The 23,315-nt window shown below is 41.7% G+C and overlaps 1 protein-coding gene across 1 annotated transcript in view; it reads left to right on the plus strand.

Moving 5' to 3' along the window:
• EPHA6 (EPH receptor A6) overlaps nt 1-23,315 on the plus strand; it is a 1,083,458-nt gene that overhangs the window by 776,777 nt on the left and 283,366 nt on the right. Inside the window, exons 7-8 of the mRNA XM_040423272.1 lie at nt 2,800-2,962; nt 22,235-22,343. Coding sequence (XP_040279206.1) covers nt 2,800-2,962; nt 22,235-22,343 — 272 coding nt within the window. The remainder of the gene's footprint in view (nt 1-2,799; nt 2,963-22,234; nt 22,344-23,315) is intronic.

Below are 23,315 nucleotides of genomic sequence, written 5' to 3' on the forward strand. Positions count from 1 at the left end.
GGTCAGTCAGTCAGCCGAAAAATTGGGAAAACTTTAAAAATAAGGGCTATTTGACCATGAAGGAGAGTGATGGGGTGCTGCACCAGATGACCTGGCCTCCACAGTCACCCGACCTGAACCCAATCGAGATGGTTTGGGGTGAGCTGGACCGCAGAGTGAAGGCAAAAAAGGGCCAACAAGTGCTAAGCATCTCTGGAACTCCTTCAAGACTGTTGGAAGACCATTTCAGGGGACTACCTCTTGAAGCTCATCAAGAGATGCCAAGAGTGTGCAAAGCAGTAATCAAAGCAAAAGGTGGCTACTTTGAAGAACCTAGAATATGACATATTTTCAGTTGTTTCACACTTGTTTGTTATGTATATAATTCCACATGTGTTAATTCATAGTTTTGATGCCTTCATAGTCATGAAAACAAAGAAAACTCTTTGAATGAGAAGGTGTGTGCAAACTCTTGGTCTGTACTGTATATCCCGGCAAAATTTTTGTTTTTTAATAAATTTTAAAACACTTCTAAAGATTCTGGTTTCACTGTCATTATAGGTTACTTACTGTAGCCGCAACATAAAATGTGAAAAAAGTAAAAGGGTCTGAAGACTTTCCAAGTGCACTGTGAATAGATTAGGACTGTTCAATGGCTAATGCAAGATGATTCAGTAGAATTCAAATATTTTAAAGGGTACGTGCATTGTTTTAACCATTTTAATATTGCATTTAAAATGAAAATGCTGTAAATAGTCATATCAGCAGCTCCTATGTAGCTCCTATGTAGACTTTTGTATCGTCATGGTTGCAGACTACACACAAACTCTCTACATTGAAAAATCCTTACAGGAATAGAGCAGCCAGCACAAGATAGGTAATCAATATTATTATATTTATTATATTTATATATATTGATTAGTTTTAGAAATAGTATAGTGGAATTTCTGTGCGTAAAATATATAAACATATACATATTTTTATTTTAAAATCTAGGTATTTGTTTTTAGCTATATTTTGTATAGCAAGGTTTTTCTCTGCGTAAAATATACAAACGCACGCATATTTTTTCATTTATAAAAAAAAAAAAAAAAAAAAACTAAACTAAAAATTCTTAAAATGTCCAAATTTCCCCAAGATGAATACCTTAGTGGAATAACATAAAAAAAAGTCACTTTGAAGGGGCTTGTAACGTTTTGGTGCTGTAAAAGATTTTTCTGGCAGTACGGTGCCATAGAACCAGCAACGGGAAAATAGGCCACAAAAATCCAAAATGCGCTCCAGTATTTTGAAGGTTTGCGGTGGGATAAGGCCGCGGTCGCAGCGTCCACTAGAGCGCCACAGAAACAGCTGGTCAGAGGAGGTGCCAGGATTCGGACGCCCATGATGAGATATTGATGAACTATCCTAAGGATAAGAAAAAGAAGAAATGGTTGGAACTCCAAAATATTAATGATGTGTTGGTGCTCAGTGGTAGGGTAATGTCCACCTAAGAAATATCAGAAAATACCACGGCACTCAAAAAAAAGAGGATAAGCCATCAGTTTTGAACTCCCAAAAAGCCCTATAACTGCCCCTGTCTATAGATTAGCAAGAAGAGGGGCATGACTGCAGGATCAGACTATGGAGGGTTTGGTTATACAATATGTGTTATGTTTGCAAACCATGGAGACACATAACTTTCCATACAATCTGTATACACAAAACGGTTAGGACATTTAAAAAAATAATTGCAATTTTTGTTTTTTGCTTTAGATGGTTGAAGCAGCTACATTGCCTTTAAAAAAAATGGAACAGTGCATGGATCTATTTTAAAGGGAACCTGTCACCATGAAAATGCAAAGTAATCTGCAGGCAGCATGTTATAGAGCAGGAGGAGCTGAGCAGATTGATATATAGTTTTATGGGAAAAGATTCAGTAAAACCTGTATTTTATACATTTAAATTCCTGCTCATCATGGGCTGTGAAGTCCAGAAGGCGGTCCTATCAGTGACTGACAGCTATCTCGGTATACACAGTCATAGAGGGCAGGCTGTCAATCACTGATGGGACCGCCTCCTGGACTTCAAAGTCCAGAATGAGCAGGAAAATAAATGTATAAATTACAGGTTTTACTGAATTCGTTACCATAAAACTATATATCAATCTGCTCAGCTCCTCCTGCTCTATAACATGCCGCCTGCAGCTTTTCCAAGACACAATTTTCCAAGTGAAAGGTTCCCTTTAAGAAAAGAGGCTCATTTCCATATATATAAAAAAAAATTCTCAGCAATGTGGACACATATGAACATGGGACCAACACAGATGTCTTCAGCGCAGTTTCATAGGTACAAATCTGCTGACAGATGCCCTTTAACTACTACACTTATCCTATTAGAAAATGAAAACTATAAAAACAGACTGAGCTGGCACATGGAGCAACAACACTAGCACTGTGGCATCAGTGTAAAAAATATTGGAGTTCCCCTTTAAGCCTGACTTATTATCATTGGTGCAGAGCCCCATTAAAAAGCAACGTTATATTTCATTTTGCTTGAACCTATGAAGCAAGCGTTCATTGTAAATGCAGAGCTGAGTTCATCATGAAGATAAGCTGAATGCCACCACAGAACTTGTCATTTCATGCAGCAAATCAAAGGCGCAGCTTTCAAAGCCCAAAGAATAACAAATGGTGGGGGGAAAAAATCTAGCGCTTTGAGACGCATCTGTTACATAAACGCATTGTGCATTTCACGAGGGGTTAAGCTGCATTACCAATGAGATGATATAATTATGGGTAATCTTTTTCCTTAATTATGACTGTTTTCTTTTGTCTACAGGAACATGAACAGCTCAGTTATTCCTCCACGAGATCCAAAGCTCCCAGCGTTATTATCACAGGCCTCAAGCCCTCCACCAAGTATATATTTCACATTCGAGTCAGGACCGCTGCAGGATACACGGGTTACAGTCATAAGTTTGAATTTGAAACTGGAGATGAAAGTAAGTTTAATTAACCGCGGTGCCCGCCAAAAACATGCAGTATCAGATTCTGAAAATGTTCATCTTTTAGAACTTCTGCAAATATCCGATCCCTTTTTACTTAATTGTGCAGCTTTATCTCAGTCAGTGATAGGCAGGTGATTGGAGGTCCTCAGCTGGATAAAGCAAAGTGAAAATAATAAAAAGAAGCTTCTCTGCTGTGCTTATAGAATATATTGATTGTCGTAAGTCCTATCACATAGTATTAGTAGGAACTGGAGTATGCTAAGTCCTCCCATATGAGCATACAGTAGGGGGGAATCAGGAATCATGCACACTAGAGATGAGTGAAGCGCAATTTTTTGTAAGTAGCGGGTGCAAACACAGGGAGCGGTGATAGCGCCGCTCCCCATCATGTACTCCTCAGATGCCGCGTTCGTACATGATCATCGGAGAGTGAAAACGGTGTAAAATTAACAGAAAAAAAAAATGAAATTATACGTACCGCCTCCCTTTTCTCACGACAGGCCGGCCACCGCCATCTCGCTTGAAGATCTTGTGCGAAATCTCGTGCGGCCCGGGATGACGTTGTGGTGACGTCATACCTCACGACACACGGGATATCGGCCAAGATCTTCAATCAAGATGGTGGCGTCCGGTGTTCTGCCAGATCTCTATACCTTGCAAAAAGTCTATACCGGAAGTGACGCGGCCGCACAGGAATCAGCTGGAGGAGGGTGTGCGCGGCGCTGCGCAAGCGCACATCCACCGGCTTAGCAAATAATCATTGCAGCGCCGCACCTGCGCACTTAGGGGTATAGAGATTTTGCAGCGCAAAATGTTGCATCAGATCTCCCTACCCCTGAGTGCACAGGCGCCCAGAAATCATCAGTTGCAGTTTATCCTTACCGCAGAGCTGAGTGCTGGATACCGAGGTCACTAGTCGCCTGCGCACTCAGGGGTAGAGAGATTTAATGCAACATTTTGCGCTGCAAAATCTCTATACCACTAAGTGTGATTCTTTGGTAAACCAGTGGATGTGCGCGTGCGCAGCACAGCGCACACCCTCCTCCATCTGATTCCTGTGCGGCCGTGTCACTTCCGGTATAGACTTTTCGCAAGGTATAGAGATCTGGCAGAACACCGGCCCGTCGCGAGCAAATGGAGGAGGTAAGTATGATTTTTTTTTTTTACACTATTTCAGGTTAAATCAATCCACTACCACAAAGCACAAGGAAATTCTGCTTCGCGGCAAATCGTATTAATCCTGAAATTCGGATCACACTGTGATCACTAGGATATGCCCCCATTGTCTGATAGGTTCATGGAGCCCCATGAAAGTTATGGAAGGCACACCACTCATGCCCAGCCGCCCTTCATTCGCGATGCGCTCCCACTTTTTGGTGGCCGGAACCCTGAAAACCCGGGGTCCTCCAGCCACCACCTTCCCCACTCTGTTCTCCCACCTCTGGGACCCGCACCTATCAGACAATGGGGGCAAATGCTAGCGATATTCCCCCATTGTCTCAGATGGGAATATACCTTTAAGAAATAACTAAAGGGGTTGTCCTATTACAAGAAATTATCCCTTATCCTCCGGATAGTGGCTGAGTATCTGAACGGCAGGGGTCCAACCACTGGGGCCTCCGCTGGTCACTAGAACCCAATGTTACCCATTAGTATTGGGCACATATGCGCACTGTGCCAATACATTCAACTCTTAGTCCAAGCACTCGGCCGTCTCTGGCAGCCCCATAGAGTTGAAGGAAGCGGCAGTGTGCATGCTTGTCTGCCACTCCGTTCTAGAGATCAGTGGGGGCCCCAGTGGTCAATCCTCCGCCAATCAGGTACTTATCCCCCCTCCTGTAGATAGGAGATAAGCTGCAGGGAGTATACATACAGTGATGTCACAGCAGAGATGGAAATCTTGCAGTTATAACATGATACAAGTATAACCTACTCAGTGAGGTTGCAGCCCAGAAATTATACAACAGTGATCTTGCAATATGGAGATATCCACACAGCGATGTCACAGTACAGGAATCATGCAAACTATGATGGCATAATGCATGGAAAATGCACAGAGTAATGTCAGCACAGGAATAGTGCACACTGTAATGTCACAGTACTGATGTAATGCACAGAGTGATGTCACATTAAAGAAATAATGCAGAGAATGATGTCACAGCCATAATGCACACTGTTATGCCAGTACAGAAATAGCACAGTGTTATCATGGCACAACAGTAATGCACACGGATGTCACAGTGCAAGAATGATAAAGTACGTGATGTCACAGCACGCACTTAATCCACATAGACGCGCAGACGCAGTGCAGGTATATGGCACACGGTGATATTAGAGCACATGAAATATCATTTCTGGAAAGAAACAAATAATGATATGAGAACGATGGTGTCACAAAACTTTTTACACCACTAACTGCACCTTACCCGTGTACAGCGACGGGCCTCCTCGGGTTGAAACATGAGGCCCCATAGCAGCTGCTACAGTATGTCTGGTACCCTGGTAGTTATCCTCATGGGGTTTAGGGCAGTGTGTCCTTCAAGTAGCACCAACTATAGGGCGGCACCTCTAATACTAAGAGGAGCAAAAAAAAAACAGGATTCATTAGATAATCAGTGTTTAGCTATACTTTGATCATGAATTCTCTCACAGTTGCCTACACGGTGGTGCTTTGCTAACGTTTTCTCTTGGTGGGGGTCATAGATTTGGCACACAGTGGAGTGGGCTGTACTGTTCCTTCGACTTGATATGAGGAGGAGTTGCCGCCTACTTAGCAAATGGAATGTAATTTATTATAGCGAAGGGGGAGAGGGTAATTATGTAATTGGAGATGAAGTGTTTCTTACATCGATGCATAATCTCATCAGACAAAAATAAGCAACTAATCAAATGCTGAAATTCCAGGTTGCAATGTGTAGGCATACGCTCTGCAACCTGCTGCTTCTCTTCATGAAGAACATCTCTTACCACCATTCTTTTTCTATGACCAGTGTTAATTTCCTACCATATAAGCATGATTAAACCAAAATAGCCAATCAGTAAAAAAGGCTATTGAAAGGTTGTTAAAGGACACGTTCGTCTTCCTCTGTTGACGTGTTCAGAATTTGTCCGTAACCTGATCAGTATTCCAATAATCTATCTCCAGGACATCAGTCTTATCTGGCCATTAACACATAAGTGTTGTTGACAGAAAAAAAAAAGGTTTGCATCATAAAAACTCCTAAATGGTCTGATAACAGCTCAAATGGTTCTATCATTTTGACAATACACATACATAGTTCCCACTATAAGCAATTTCCAAACCTTGGGACCTATAACAGTTCCTAGAATAAAGAATGGGCCAGTGTGCAAAACCAGACACTTATTTGGGATCACTTCCATGTCTGATAAAGTTAAAGGATAACTGTCACATTTAGACCCTAATTTCAATTTTCATATATGTAGTTACTAATAACATGATATTCCAGAATCAGTTACTATTAGACTGACTTACCCCATATTTAATAAGATTCAGCCCTTAGCAACCAGTCTGCATAAAACTGCAATTTCACTATTCAGTTAAGATGGCCGCCACTGCCCTCACCCTGAGGCTAATCCCTCCTGCCCTCACTAGCCAGTAACAATATCCCCCCCAAAAGTGTCAGTAACCAGAGCCCTCCCCTAAAGGGTTAATCTCCTGCAGCACAAAGGGGTCCTCTTACCACATGTTGCTTTCATTTATACACTGAGCAGACGGCAGATCTCCCTTCCCTGGTCTGCGCTGCTTCAACTCTGCATTCTCCAGCTCTGCTGAGTGAGGGAGCGTCTGCCAAGCGCAGGGACAGGGAGAAGTGCACACAGCCGAGGCACTGTTATCAGCTGCTGGGGAGGACCTGGCTTTAATCATTTACTTACAGTCCCTGGCTGTCAGTAATCTGACCTTGCACGCAGCCTGCTCCTGCGTCCTTCAACAGATAGACGGACCATGCCTAGCAACCCTATTTTAAGCACAGGTAAAAGTAGACAGTACAGGGAACAAAACTGTGGAATTAAGGGGCAATTGAGTACACAGTGAAAAGTTGAAATAGGGCCACCAAGGAGATATTAATCACCACAATCCAATACTCCAAAAAATATATATATACTTATACTTTAAGTGGCTGCAGCCCCTTCATCCATAGGATAGGTGAGGTCCCTGCAGTTGGATCCTTGGCATACCCTTGCAATAAGCCATGAATATCTTAGGTTGGAAAACAACCAAGGTTCAGTAGACCGGACAGCTAGGTGTCTTACATTGGCAGTCCATGCCTACCGCTGCCACGCTACTTTGGGCAGGCAAAGGCACCACTCCACTGTAGCTATGTCTGTAGCTGGTCTGTTGGAGACCCGAACAATGTGTTTTGATAGTCTTCACTGAACTTAACCTTATTCTGCAGTACTGCAAGGGTTAACCCTACTTTGGTTCTGTGGCTTCTAATGTGTTAATCAACTCTGCTATTTATGCAGATATATGTCTGCTGTGCATTTTGTCTTAGGGTGGGGTTCACACTAGCGTTAGGGATTCCGTTATGGCTTTCCGTTATAACATGGTTATAATGAAAAATTACGGAATCCATAAGACGGAAGGATGGATCCGTTCTTCTGCCCATAGACTTGTATTATGAGGAAAATGCAAAATGGAAGCCTTTAAAAGGCATTCCGTCTTGCATAACGGGACGCAGACCGATCTGTTATGCTTTCCCATAGACTTCTATTAGGATGGAAAGCAAACGGAATGCCTTTTAAAGGCTTCCATTTTGCATTTTCCTCATAATACAAGTCTATGGGCAGAAGAACGGATCCATCCTTCCGTCTTATGGATTCCGTAATTTTTCATTATAACCATGTTATAAGGGAAAGCCATAACGGAATCCCTAACGCTAGTGTGAACCCACCCTTACTCACTGCCTGAGCAATAGATTTACTAGCTTGCTAGATCCTGCAATGGTAGTTATAACCCACTTGTCTGCCATGTACTGACTTCCGCTTGATTCTCTATGGCTTTGTTTATAGCTGTGTTTGCTGGTACTTTTCTATGTAAAAATGCATCTCACAGAATAAGCTGCATACATAGAGATAAGAGTCATCCTAAAGATTTTATTATATGAGCAGATCATTCAGGTGATTGACAAGAAGGAAGCGTTAGTTCCTGGCAATCACCTGCTCGTCAGTGGAGGAGACCACTGCTATTACATGCATCAATCTCCTCCACTGTATGGGGAGGAGTGATCACTAATGCCATCTCTCGTCCCCATATTGAATCATTATTTGCCTGCGGCAGACCGTGATTACACACCACGATCTGACACCCGCAACTGTGACTAATCGGCAGCAGTATTACACTGCCAGATGATTGCTAGCATACGAATTCATATGAGATGATCTGTACAATTATCTACACGTTTAATATAAGCTTAAGGGCTCTTTCACACGAGCGGATGCCGTGCGGGTAATCCGCTGCCTGAAAGAGAGCCAAGCCCCGTTCCGGACAGCAGAGACACGGAGCTCTAACATGATTGATAATGCTCTTTGCCTCTCTGTAATCTTTTTACTACAAAATCACAGTGAGATAAAGTTGTCACTGTGATTTTGTAGTAAAAAGGTCACAGAGAGGTATGGAGCATTATCAATCATGTTAAGGCTCCTTGTCTCTGCTGTCCGGAACGGAGCTTGGCTCTCTTTCACACAGCGGATTACCCGCATGGCATCCGCTCGTGTGAAAGAGCCCTAAGAGTTGCACACAGCGGTAGGAACAAGTCGTTTTATCAGTCACCATCTTTGGAATCTGCTTTTCAGAATGAACTTTCAACAGAGGTAACTTTTACCAGACTAATAGTCCCAGGTTGCTAAAAAAAGAAACTGTTCTGTTAATTAAAGAAGATCCGTCACTGGATAGATCTCTTTTAATAGCATCTACCAAATTGTCCATGAGGTTTTGATGAGATTCTTGAACAGGGCTACATTATATATGTGAATGGGACTCTAGTCCAGAGTCAGTGAGATTTAGGGCTCATGCACACGACCGTTGTTGTTTTGCGGTCTGTTTTTCACGGATCCGTTGTTCCGTATCTGAGGTTTTTTTTCTCTGATTTAAGTCCTCTTCCATTCCGTTATTCCACAAAACATATCCAGAAATAGTAACTTATTAATCACCAAACACATGAGGAATATGGGCTGGGCATAGCATTTCTACAGTATGAACCGCAAAATACGGATGAAATACGGATGACATACGCATGTGTTTCGTGTGCATTCCGTATTTTTTGCGGCCCCATTGACTTGAATGGGGCCTCGGACCATGATAGGACATTCGCTACTTTTTTGCGGAACGAAAATATGGAACTACGGAAACGGAATGCACACGGAGTACCTTCCGTACGGTCCGCAAAAATTTATTAATTAATAAATGAATCAGCATAGACTTTTGGACCAAAAGTAACAAAAAAAAAAAACTCAGTCGATGGCTGATTAGGGCCCTGGGCTGCCTTCCAACTGGCGCCCTGCCACAACATGTCTATGATCACCACAACTTTTCTGTGTTAACTTTGACATCTTGGTGTTACCATTCCCCTTGTCAAAGAGCTCACAGTACCATACTGTGTAGGGACACATCTAGTTGTCTAGTTTTCTATTAGGTCTGGGTAAACAGAGACTTCCCTGTATACTTTTTATTGAATACAAATATTTAGAAATCAAACATGTCAGGCGAATTAACTTCTCCTCTATAAACTCAGTGGCTCACATGTGACATCTTCTCTGGTTGTAGAAGTTCAACCCAGACCATTATTACACGTACCATTGCCCCTCACTTCCGGTGCCATCCTCAGCCTCTGTAGCAACATGAATAAATTCAGATTCTAGACCAGACACTAGGAGAAACACAGACCTCAGTCCAAAAACTCTAACAATTACAGACAATATACCCACTAAATAAACACAGAGTCTAGAATAGCTTCCTAAATACAGATCCCCTAAACTACTACAAACCCCTTAAGCTTATGTATTTTTCTTCTCTGGAGCCTCCTCACTGCTCTGCCTTCAGGACCTGCACACATGTGGTCATGTGATCTGACCTGTGTAGGTCCTTCACACGTTTGTGCAAGGGATCACTGTGCTAAGCAGTTTTGTCACATTTGTGTGCATCAAATCTTTGGGCATTTGTTAGAATCCCCTTCTGAACCCCCTTCACAATGCTTCTTTGGAAAGGTGTGTAGCTCTATACCAAAGAAATAAAATGGCCTCCTGGTTGCCATCTGTAGGTAAGTCAATTTTCAACCCCTTAAAAAGTCTTGAAACATGATTCTAGTTAAAGAGGTTATCCCATGAATAAGGTAAAGAATGAAAATCAGACATTGTGTAGTACATGACAGTCTCCTTCTAATAAACCTAGAACCAGCCCTGTACCTCACATGGTTCCAGAGATCTCCCCATTCATTGCTCTGCTAGATTTATATCAAGCTGACAGCCCAAAGGGGAGTGTCTTTTCTGCTGCAGCTCAGGGGGGCGTGTCTCAGCTCTCCCTATCACAGCTCAGGAGGCAGTTGAAGGATGAAACTGAGCATGTGCGGCCTTCTCAGTGAGCAGGTCAAAGAAATAAGAAACAGCAGGTGGCGCTATACAGATACATTTTATTGAATAACTCTGTGGCTATACATACATGCAATTACAAAAGTATTCAGATCTAGTTGCTGGTTTAAAAACTGTAGAATATTTTTTGTGGGACGACCCCCTTAACATCAATATCAGACACTGTAACTGTTTCATTCACATTGTATATAATACCGTGATGGTGCATTCACATATGCGGTTGCCAGATCTGGCAGTTAACAGCCTGCCAGAGTTTACCGGATACGGCATTGACGGATTTTACCATTCACTGCCGGATCAACATTGACTATAATATGAACCACAGCATGCAGAAGTTTTTGTCTGGCTACTGCCGGCATTCATGGCTGAACAAGATACCATAAGAGCCTGCTGGATTTATGGTTGCATTTAAGGTTTTGTTTTATCATACCCTCACATCTCACCACAGAGCCAATGCAATAATATACACTCACCTAAAGAATTATTAGGAACACCATACTAATACGGTGTTGGACCCCCTTTTGCCTTCAGAACTGCCTAAATTCTACGTGGCATTGATTCAACAAGGTGCTGATGGCATTCTTTAGAAATGATGGCCCATATTGATAGGATAGCATCTTGCAGTTGATGGAGATTTGAGGGATGCACATCCAGGGCACGAAGCTCCCGTTCCACCACATCCCAAAGATGCTCTATTGGGTTGAGATCTGGTGACTGTGGGGGCCATTTTAGTACAGTGAACTCATTGTCATGTTCAAGAAACCAATTTGAAATGATTCGAGCTTTGTGACATGGTGCATTATCCTGCTGGAAGTAGCCATCAGAGGATGGATACATGTTCTCATTCTGTTTACGCCAAATTCGGACTCTACCATTTGAATGTCTCAACAGAAATCGAGACTCATCAGACCAGGCAACATCTTTCCAGTCTTCAACAGTCCAATTTTGGTGAGCTCGTGCAAATTGTAGCCTCTTTTTCCTATATGTAGTGGAGATGAGTGGTACCCGGTGGGGTCTTCTGTTGTTGTAGCCCATCCGCCTCAAGGTTGTGCGTGTTGTGGCTTCACAAATGCTTTGCTGCATACCTCGGTTGTAACGAGTGGTTATTTCAGTCAATGTTGCTCTTCTATCAGCTTGAATCAGTCGGCCCATTCTCCTCTGACCTCTAGCATCCACAAGGCATTTTCGCCCACAGAACTGCCGTATACTGGATGTTTTTCCCTTTTCACACCATTCTTTGTAAACCCTAGAAATGGTTGTGCGTGAAAATCCCAGTAACTGAGCAGATTGTGAAATACTCAGACCAGTCCGTCTGGCACCAACAACCATGCCACACTCAAAATTGCTTAAATCCCCTTTCTTTCCCATTCTGACATTCAGTTTGGAGTTCAGGAGATTGTCTTGACCAGGACCACCCCCTAAATGCATTGAAGCAACTGCCATGTGATTGGTTGACTAGATAATTGCATTAATGAGAAATAGAACAGGTGTTCCTAATAATTCTTTACGTGAGTGTATAAGAAATAACGTGGGGGAATAGTCGTTTAATAAAATGTAACTTTTAATAACGTATTACTTTAAGATCAAACCCACATAACATAGTGTGACCATAGACAGCTGCTCACAAGACAAACTGCATTGAAGTCAATTAGATCAACTCAAAAACATGTGGTATGTCAGCAGGGGTGTGGAGTTTCACACCCTATTACACCCTAACATGGCTACTTAAGGGGGTATTCCGGTAGGAACAAGTTATCCCCTATCTATAGGATAGGGGATAACTATCAGATCGGTGGGGGTCCTACCGCTGGGACCACCACCGATCATGAGAATGGGGGCCCTGTACCTTCTGCAGGCCCCTTGCTGCTCCCCTAAAATGACCCCACCGATCTGATAATTATCCCCTATCCTGCAGATAGAAGATAACTTGTACATACCGGAATAGCGCTTTAACTCTCAAAGGGTGTTCATGGGTCACATGCCACACTTGAGACAACCCAGTAAATTAGCCCTGTTTTTGGATGAAAGTACAGTGTATAAGAAATAATGGTGGTGGAATTGTCATACAATAAATAATATAATATTTTAAGATCAAACCCACATAACAAAGTGTGATTAGAGACATCTAAACAGGTGGTCACAAGTGCATTAAAACAAGTCAAAGTGCATTAAAACAAGTCAATTAGATCAACTTACAGTGGACCTTTCACCCCTCCTGACATGCCTGATTAATAGCTACATGCATCCCCCATGTAATAACAATTCTGGAACATCGATTCTTATGTCTGTATGTTGTACCATTCCTTTACACTGCGTGCAGAATTATTAGGCAAATGAGTATTTTGACCACATCATCCTCTTTATGCATGTTGTCTTACTCCAAGCTGTATAGGCTCGAAAGCCTACTACCAATTAAGCATATTAGGTGATGTGCATCTCTGTAAGGAGAAGGGGTGTGGTCTAATGACATCAACACCCTATATTAGGTGTGCATAATTATTAGGCAACTTCCTTTCCTTTGGCAAAATGGGTCAAAAGAAGGACTTGACAGGCTCAGAAAAGTCAAAAATAGTGAGATATCTTGCAGAGGGATGCAGCACTCTTAAAATTGCTAAGCTTCTGAAGCGTGATCATCGAACAATCAAGCGTTTCATTCAAAATAGTCAACAGGGTCGCAAGAAGCGTGTGGAAAAACCAAGGCGCAAAATAACTGCCCATGAACTGAGAAAAGTCAAGCGTGCAGCTGCCAAGATGCCACTTGCCACCAGTTTGGCCATATTTCAGAGCTGCAACATCACTGGAGTGCCCAAAAGCACAAGGTGTGCAATACTCAGAGACATGGCCAAGGTAAGAAAGGCTGAAAGACGACCACCACTGAACAAGACACACAAGCTGAAAGTCAAGACTGATTTTTCTAAGGTTTTATGGACTGATGAAATGAGAGTGAGTCTTGATGGGCCAGATGGATGGGCCCGTGGCTGGATTGGTAAAGGGCAGAGAGCTCCAGTCCGACTCAGACGCCAGCAAGGTGGAGGTGGAGTACTGGTTTGGGCTGGTATCATCAAAGATGAGCTTGTGGGGCCTTTCCGGGTTGAGGATGGAGTCAAGCTCAACTCCCAGTCCTACTGCCAGTTTCTGGAAGACACCTTCTTCAAGCAGTGGTACAGGAAGAAGTCTGCATCCTTCAAGAAAAACATGATTTTCATGCAGGACAATGCTCCATCACACGCGTCCAAGTACTCCACAGCGTGGCTGGCAAGAAAGGGTATAAAAGAAGAAAATCTAATGACATGGCCTCCTTGTTCACCTGATCTGAACCCCATTGAGAACCTGTGGTCCATCATCAAATGTGAGATTTACAAGGAGGGAAAACAGTACACCTCTCTGAACAGTGTCTGGGAGGCTGTGGTTGCTGCTGCACGCAATGTTGATGGTGAACAGATCAAAACACTGACAGAATCCATGGATGGCAGGCTTTTGAGTGTCCTTGCAAAGAAAGGTGGCTATATTGGTCACTGATTTGTTTTTGTTTTGTTTTTGAATGTCAGAAATGTATATTTGTGAATGTTGAGATGTTATATTGGTTTCACTGGTAAAAATAAATAATTGAAATGGGTATATATTTGTTTTTTGTTAAGTTGCCTAATAATTATGCACAGTAATAGTCACCTGCACACACAGATATCCCCCTAAAATAGCTAAAACTAAAAACAAACTAGAAACTACTTCCAAAAATATTCAGCTTTGATATTAATAAGTTTTTTGGGTTCATTGAGAACATGGTTGTTGTTCAATAATAAAATTAATCCTCAAAAATACAACTTGCCTAATAATTCTGCACTCCCTGTATTATTTCTACTAGAATTAATTAATGGATTGCTAGCAGTCTGCAATAAGGGTACAGAGGGGAGTTACCAGTTGGGGATGTGTCCCTGCACAGTCTGACTCTATCCAGTCAGCACTGCCATTGTCAGACTGTGCAGGGACACCCCCCCCCCCCCCCCCAACTGGTTAACACCCCTCTGTGCCCTTACTGCAATTCATTCATAACTTCTAACAGGAATAATAAAGAAATGGCACAACATAGAGTCATAAGAATAGATGCTCCAGAATTGGTATTACATGGGGAATGCATGAAGCTATGAAAACTGGCATGTCAGGAGTGGGGACAGGTCCTCTTTAAGTTGATCTAATTGATTTGTTTTAATGCACTTTGTCTGGTGACCACCTGTTTAGATGCCTCTGGTCACACTATGTTATGTGGGTTTGATCTTAAAATAATATATTATTATTTATTGTATGACTATTCCACCACCATTATTTTTTATACACTACTTTCATCCAGAGACAGGGCTACATAGTTGTGTCTTTTTTTTAAATGTTTTTGGGGTGGCGTTTTCAGTCACACAAAGTTTTTTCAGACTTTTTTTGTAGTCTACAGAAAAATAACCTGAAAAAACCTCCAACTTAGACAATGCTGCAACAGAGAGCAAAAAAAACAAAAAAACTGTCTAAATGCCACTACTGGGTTTGTAGGATGTTTTATAATTTCATATTGCCTGGACAGCATATAACATCTCCCTGCAATGTTTTTTGCTTAAAAAACCTAAAACAACATTGTATCCTGGTTTTTACACAGGGAGTTCTTGATCACTAGAAACCACTGTAACCATCTGGTGATGCTTTCACCTGTTGAAAAAAAAATTCTAATAAAGAAACATGCAATTTTTTCTGATGTAGGTTTCACAATTTCATTTTATTGCTCATAAAACGCAATAAAAACGTCTGGCGTAAACCCAGCCTTAAACACTAGGATTCTCCCCTTCCCTCCTTCTAAATGTCCCATTAAAGAATAAAAGATGTTCCAGGACTTACAGTATATATTGATGATCTACCTACAAACTGCTTTCTGTCCACTGTATAGTTATCAGTGACGGTGATAGGTGATCGTGATGATGCAGGGTGTTGGACCCCACACCAGTCTGATATTGATGACCTATCCTGATTCATCAATACCTAAGTACTATGAAGCCCCTTTAATATTTATTGGTGTTAATGGTTTCTGAGTAGTAGATCACACCTCCTATAGACAATATAGGTCTCATTAAAAGCAGAGCAGTACAGGAGAAATAAATGGTGCAAAGTGGTTTCTTCAAGGATTTTTTTTTTCTAGAACACAATTTGTGCCGCCTTGATAATTCACAATAGAATCAAATGCATCATTACAAGAAGCAGCCAGATATGGCAAACCATTTCATCTTAAGTGATTATTAACAGTTAGTTACAATGCAGAGGCAGAATTGGCTGGCCCTGCATAAACAGAGTGATTTTAACTCCATCACACACTATATATATATATATATATATATATATATATACAGTCAGGTCCATAAATATTTGGACATGGACACAATTCTAACATTTTTGGCTCTATACACCACCACAATGGATTTGAAAGGAAACAAACAAGATGTGCTTTAACTGCAGACTGTCAGCTTTGATTTGATGTTATTTACATCCAAATCTGGTGAACGGTGTAGGAATTACAACAGTTTGCATACGTGCCTTCCATTTTTTAAGGGACCAAAAGTAATGGGATGGAATAATAATCATAAATCAAACTTTCACTTTTTAATAATTGGTTGCAAATCCTTTGCAGTCAATTACAGCCTGAAGTCTGGAACGCATAGACATCACCAGACGCTGGGTTTCATCCCTGGTGATGCTCTGCCAGGCCTCTACTGCAACTGTCTTCAGTTCCTGCTTGTTCTTGGGGCATTTTCTCTTCAGTTTTGTCTTCAGCAAGTGAAATGCATGCTCAATCGGATTCAGGTCCGGTGATTGACTTGGCCATTGCATAACATTCCACTTCTTTCCTTTAAAAAACTCTTTGGTTTTGCTTTTGCAGTATGCTTTGGGTCATTGTCCATCTGCACTGTGAAGCGCCGTCCAATGAGTTCTGAAGCATTTGGCTGAATATGAGCAGATAATATTGCCCGAAACACTTCAGAATTCATCCTGCTGCTTTTGTCAGGAGTCACATCATCAATAAATACAAGAGAACCAGTTACATTGGCAGCCATACATGCCCACGCCATGACACTACTACCACCATGCTTCACTGATGAGGTGGTATGCTTAGGATCATGAGCAGTTCCTTTCCTTCTCCATACTCTTCTCTTCCCATCACTCTGGTACAAGTTCATCTTGGTCTTATCTGTCCATAGAATGTTGTTCCAGAACTGTGAAGGCTTTTTTAGATGTCGTTTGGCAAACTCTAATCTGGCCTTTCTGTTTTTGAGGCTCACCAATGGTTTACATCTTGTGGTGAACCCTCTGTATTCACTCTGGTGAAGTCTTCTCTTGATTGTTGACTTTGACACACATACACTTACCTCCTGGAGAGTGTTCTTGATCTGGCCAACTGTTGTGAAGGGTGTTTTCTTCACCAGGGAAGAATTCTTCGGTCATCCACCACAGTTGTTTTCCGTGGTCTTCCGGGTCTTTTGGTGTTGCTGAGCTCACCGGTGTGTTCCTTCTTTTTAAGGATGTTCCAGTTGTTTTGGCCAGGCCTCATGTTTTTGCTATCTCTCTGATGGGTTTGTTTTGTTTTTTCAGCCTAATGATGGCTTGCTTCACTGATAGTAACAGCTCTTTGGATCTCATCTTGAGAGTTGACAGCAACAGATTCCAAATGCAAATAGCACACTTGAAATGAACTCTGGACCTTTTATCTGCTCTTTGTAGTTGGGATAATGAGGGAATAACACACACCTGGCCATGAAACAGCTGAGAAGCCAGTTGTCCCATTAATTTTGGTCCCTTAACAAGTGGGAGGCACATATGCAAACTGTTGTAATTCCTACACTATTCACCTGATTTGGATGTAAATACCCTCAAATTAAAGCTGACAGTCTGCAGTTAAAGCACATCTTGTTTGTTTCATTTCAAATCCATTGTGGTGGTGTATAGAGCCAAAAAATTTTGAATTGTGTCGATGTCCCAATATTTATGGACCTGACTGTATATATTGCTGTAAATGTTAAATTGTGCTAGATAAAGCAGTTCATAAAGCATGTATGCAGATAGCTAATGTGCATTGCCTGAAACGTACACAGATTATTACTATTTCTAGATGAGCATATAAATGGATAAGTAACCCAATTTCTACAAGAAAATCTAGTGCAGGTTCCCAGATTGCAAACATGTCTCAGCAAGAGTAGAGGTATTAATATTTTTCTACAATTTATTCTGTTTTTCTTACTTTGTAGATCAGTATTTTATACTATTTTTAATAGTGGCTTGCCATTATATATGTACCTCTTTATATATATTGGCAGTTTTTTCTATTTTAAGCAGGGCAAAAAAATATTTAGGATCTATGAGAAAAAAAACACACCAGACTGTGAGGGATAAAATAGCAAACCTACAGCACGCTGTGAGTTCAGTAAAACACCCATGACTATATTTACGATCTGGAGCTAGCATTTTTTTGACTATTTTTTTGACTAAAAAATGCAGCAAAAACTCAATAATAACTACAGTACCCTTCAATAATGTATGACATTAGACTAAGGCTAGTTTCACACTAGCGCTAGTGATCCGGCAGGCTGTTTCAGCTGCACACAGCAGTTTTCTTCCGGCTGATTCTCTGCATATTTGTCGGAATGCGGTCCGATCTCTGCCATGCGCATTATGGTTAATGGGGCCGGACAGAGACTTACAAATGCAAAGAGATCCGGCAGGCTATTTTGGCAGAGAAGGTTTGCATGAGCAAGGTTGTCATGAGCTGCCTGGCCGTCTGGATATGAAATGCTCCCACCATGGGATCCTCTACAAAAGGAGTTGTGGATGGGTCAGTCAGTATTCCTTCATAGGGTATGAAGTCCTTTTTATTGAGGCTATTGTTCCAGTGTTTTGTAGTAAAGGTGGCCATTCCCATTAGTCTAAAGTTGATCAACATGGAGGAGTACAAAATTGATCGTTCGTCAGTTGAAATTTAACAACAAACAATCTTTTTAGCCGACCAATGACAGACCATTGAAAAGAAGTTGGCCATGTTTAAGATTTTCATTCTATAGTTGGACAAAAGATCTTTTTTTTTTGAAAGAATGTTCCCAGAAAGATCTTTTGTCCATCGACCAGTTTCATTGAACATGTTGGGGAAGTTTGAACATCTGTAACAGCCAATATGGACTAAATTGGCCGTGTATGTGAAAGGAACCTTCACCAGATGATACAGTTTCTTCAACTGATGTTCAACCATGTAATGTGTATGACCAGCTTTAGAACATCTGTTCAAGATCATTGTTAATGGTTTGCTTGTAAGTGCATGGCAGGATAAACCTGAGGCAAAAGAAAAGTTTTAGAGATGAGTATGGAAAATCATGATGAAGAGGGCAGTAGCCATATGTATACTGTAAGGCCTCTTTCACATGGTCGCGCCGGATTTTCTCCAGATGCGTCGTGTGTGCATTGTGGGAAAATCGTGCGAGTAGGCATGCAATTGCAGTCAGTTTTGACTGCAATTGCGTTCCGATGTTTAGATTTCTCTGCGTGAGTGCAATGTGTTTTGCACGTGCGTGATAAAAAACTGAATGTGGTACCCAGACCCGAACCCGGACTTCTTCACTGAAGTTCAGGTTTGGGTTAGGTATTCTATTCATTTTATTATTTTCCCTTATAACATGGTTATAAGGGAAAATAATAGCATTCTTAATACAGAATGCTTAGTAAAATGTTGCTTATGGGGTTAAATTTTTTTTTTAAAATAACTCACCTCATCCTCTTGTTCGTGCAGCCGGCATCGTCTTCTTTCTTCTGCTTTCAGGAGCTGCAAAAGGACCTTTGATGACTTAATCGCGCTCACCACGTGGGCGCTGACATCATTACGTCATCAAAGGTCCTTTTGCAGGTCCTTAAAGAAGAAGAAAGAAGAAGAAAGAAGACTATGCCGGCTGCGTGAACAAGAGGATGAGGTGAGTTCATTTTATTAATTTTTTTAACCCCTCAAGCAACATTTTACTAAGCATTCTGTATTCAGAATGCTATTATTTTCCCTTATAACCATGTTATAAGGGAAAATAATAAAATGAATAGAACACTTAACCCAAACCCGAACTTCAGTGAAGAGGTTCGGGTCTGGGTACCACATTCAGTTTTTTATCACGCGCGTGCAAAACGCATTGCACCCGCGCGATAAAAACTGAACAACGCAACACAATCTCAGTCAAAACTGACTGAAATTGCGTTCGCACTTAAGCGGGTTTCCCACAATGCACACGCGACGCATCCGGAGCAAATCCGGGATGCCCGTGTGAAAGACGCCAAAATCTTTCACAGGAAATTTGGTCAAAATAAAGGGGGTGGCCTTCTCAAAAGTGGTGGCCATTTGGAGAAGTTTCACTGTAGCAGAAGAGAAGTAATGGGGTCATTTATCATATTGGTGTAAAGTAGAACTGGCTTAGTTGCCCATAGCAACCAATCAGATTCCACCTTTCATTTTTGACTGCCTTAGAAAATCAAAGGTGGAGTCTGATTGCTATGGGCAACTAAGCCAGTTCTACTTTACACCAGTTTGATGAATGACCCCATAAGTCTTTAAACGGTTGTAAGGTAGCAAGCATTGATGACTAAAGTTACAGATGAAAGTGGTCACACTCAAGCCCTGTGCAGTGACCAGGCCGCAGGGGAGTGTATGTGAATGAGTGACCAGATGGGTGTAGCAGTTGTACTCTGAAGCTACCGGGGCCAGAGTGCAGTGATGGGAAGGACGCACCTTTCTTCCCTTCGAGGCACACTCGGGTACTTCTCTTGCCTGATGGTGGTTGAGGCGCTCTTGGTGTTGATGGTTTTATGGTGCAAGGCAGGGTCCCGGTTGTTGTGACACCAGCACCTTTTAAGTGCAAAAGTAGAGCAGAAAGCAATGATGACACCAGGTTAGTTGCAACAACTTCCCTGTGCTTACGGAAGCAGTTTGTAAATAGGTCATACAGGCACTGTGCACTTTGGATTCAGTCTTTACAGCCAATGTACACAATCCATGAGGTTATATATGGGAGCCTAGTTTCTATAATCTTTTCTTTCTCGGCCTAAAAGGATGCATATTTACGATCTCTGGATATTTATGTATATTCACAGTATGCTTAGTGAATTTCAGTCTCTGAACAGAGGCGCCATTCTGTCCTTTAGCTATGATGGGCAGCCTGTTTCTTAAATTGTTCCTACAACATGCAGAGGAGGCTATAGCCAGGGTGTCTAACAAAGTAATCTTCAATCCTTTTTGAGACCACTAAACATTCTGTACATTTTCTTCCTCTCAGGCTGGCACTCTGCTGCTCTTGTAGTCTATAGGGGAGTTGGATCTCACCTACGGAATCTGCTCCTTGCTGCTCAAGGTGTTTACTTCCTTGCAGCTAACTGTAGACTTCCTCTATTTCCTCCTGGAGATGAAGGGTGAAGGCAGCCCTGCCTAGCCACTTGGGACCTATATATATATATATATATATATATATATATATATATATATATATATATATATAACCTTATGGGAGTAGTAGTACATGCATACAATACATGAAATTCAGCATATTAACATTTTCAATGCTTTGCAGTGAGCTCCAGGATGCTAGACCTGGTATAAAATTACCTTTGTTTCCAAGAAACTGAGTGGATAATCTCAAAGACTCTGAACTGTCAGTAATATCTGAGGATAAATCTGTCACCAGGAAATTCACTGGTAAACTAGGCACTGTGCCTTGTAGGTCTAGCTCAGATGAATGTAATGATATATTTCAGTTGGTGAAATGTTACTTTATTCTGGAGAAAAAGTAATACATATGCAAATGAGAGGTTAGGAGGACCCAAACAACTCTGTGCACCCTTGTTGCTTCCAGCCCCTCCATCTCCTTCTTGATTGACAGGGCCAGGGTCATGCACATTTCAGCTGGTCCTGTCAATCAAGAAGGAGAGGGAGGGGCTGGCAGAGGAAGCAAGAGGAGGAAGGGTGCACAGGGTGGCTTGAACTCTGTGCAACTCTGTACACTAAAATTCTCATTTACATATAAACTACAAAACATTTTCTTGCTGTGAATTTCCTGGTGACAAATTCCCTTTAAATAGGCTCCTCTAGCAGTGACCTATCTCCTTTGAGAATACAGGATCTGCCTTTAGGGGAGAGTCAAGGCACCTCCATTCTCAGTGGATAGTCGGCAGATCCCATCGAAATCATCAGCTTTCACTGACTTTCTTGTGTGTAGAACATGTTTATAGTCTCTCAGCGGGATTTATATAAGATATGCTACAGAGATAAAAGTGCAGAAGAGCGCGCACCACTGTATGTAACGGTCCAGCAAGTATAGCAATGCCAGTATTAACAAAACCCTTTGGCTGAGCCTTGAACGTGGCTCTACTGAATTATTATCAGAAGGTGAAAACCTGTTTAGAATGATATTCTCTCACACTTAGTTTGTATTGTATATGATTATCCACATTGTGCTGAGTACTTGAACAGCCGCCATCCATCAGTGGAAGAAAACAACCTGGTAATTTACTTGCCTCTAAATACCATTATTTTTGGGGTTTGTCCTGCTGATGTTCAGCGCTCCTTGATGCTATGTATGACCTGATTATTTTGTATGACCTATGTTTCATTTCTTTCAGCTTCTGATATGGCAGCAGAACAAGGGCAAATTCTGGTCATAGCCACCGCTGCAGTTGGAGGATTTACTCTCTTGGTCATACTTACTCTGTTCTTCCTCATCACTGGCCGGTAAGACAAACATCTGTAGAATAGCACTGTTTCAAAGGGGTTTTCCGGGACTAAGATGCCAATAACGAGGTCAGGTCACCAATATCAGATACCTGACACCCGCCACCTGCAGTCCAGGAAGAGAGCTCTGTACACCGTGTAGTGGCCATTCTCAGTACTGCAGCTTAGCATCTATTCACTTGAATGGCAGCTGAATTGCAGTAACACAGCACGCCCGTTACACACTGGATGGAACCTCCAGATCCATCTATTTTGTTGGTTCAGATGTTGGTGGCTGCTGAATACAGCTGATAGGTGGAGGCTCTGGGTATCAGACCCCCACAGATCTGATATTGATGACCTGTACGGATAGGATAGGTCATCGATATTATTGTCCTGTAAAACCACTTTAAGATTATAAAAGACAGAGAAAGCACTGGGATTCATGCATGAACTCATTCATTTCTTACTTCTCAGTTTTGGCATAAAATTGTGACCAGCAACAGGGGAATTAGTATGTTCCATAGAAAAGCAGCGATATCTGTCAACTTTAGGGCTAGTCCATAACCTTGGCACTACATCAAGCAAGTATCACATTAAATGACAATTCTCAGGACTCTATCTTGGGCAGTTCCTCTACCAATCTTGTTATCTTATTAATCTTTATTAATAAATTGCTAGTAGGTGTTACCAGTAGATTTTGGGAGTGTGTCCCTGCACAGTGTAAGGCCTCTTACACACAAACGTTTTTTTTCTCCGTTCACGGTCCGTTTTTTGCGTTCCGTATACGGACTGTATACAGAACCATTAATTTTAATGGATCCGCAAAAAAAACGGAAGGTACTCCGTATGCCTTCCGTTTCCGTATTTCTATTCCGTTCAAAGATAGAACAGGCCCTATTATTGTCCGCATAACGGACAAGGATACTACTGTTCTATTAGAGGCCAGATGTTTCGTCCTGCAAAAAACGGAATGCACACGAATGTCATCTG

This window comes from Bufo bufo, chromosome 3 (assembly GCF_905171765.1).
Source record: "Bufo bufo chromosome 3, aBufBuf1.1, whole genome shotgun sequence".
Taxonomy (NCBI): Eukaryota; Metazoa; Chordata; class Amphibia; order Anura; family Bufonidae; genus Bufo; species Bufo bufo.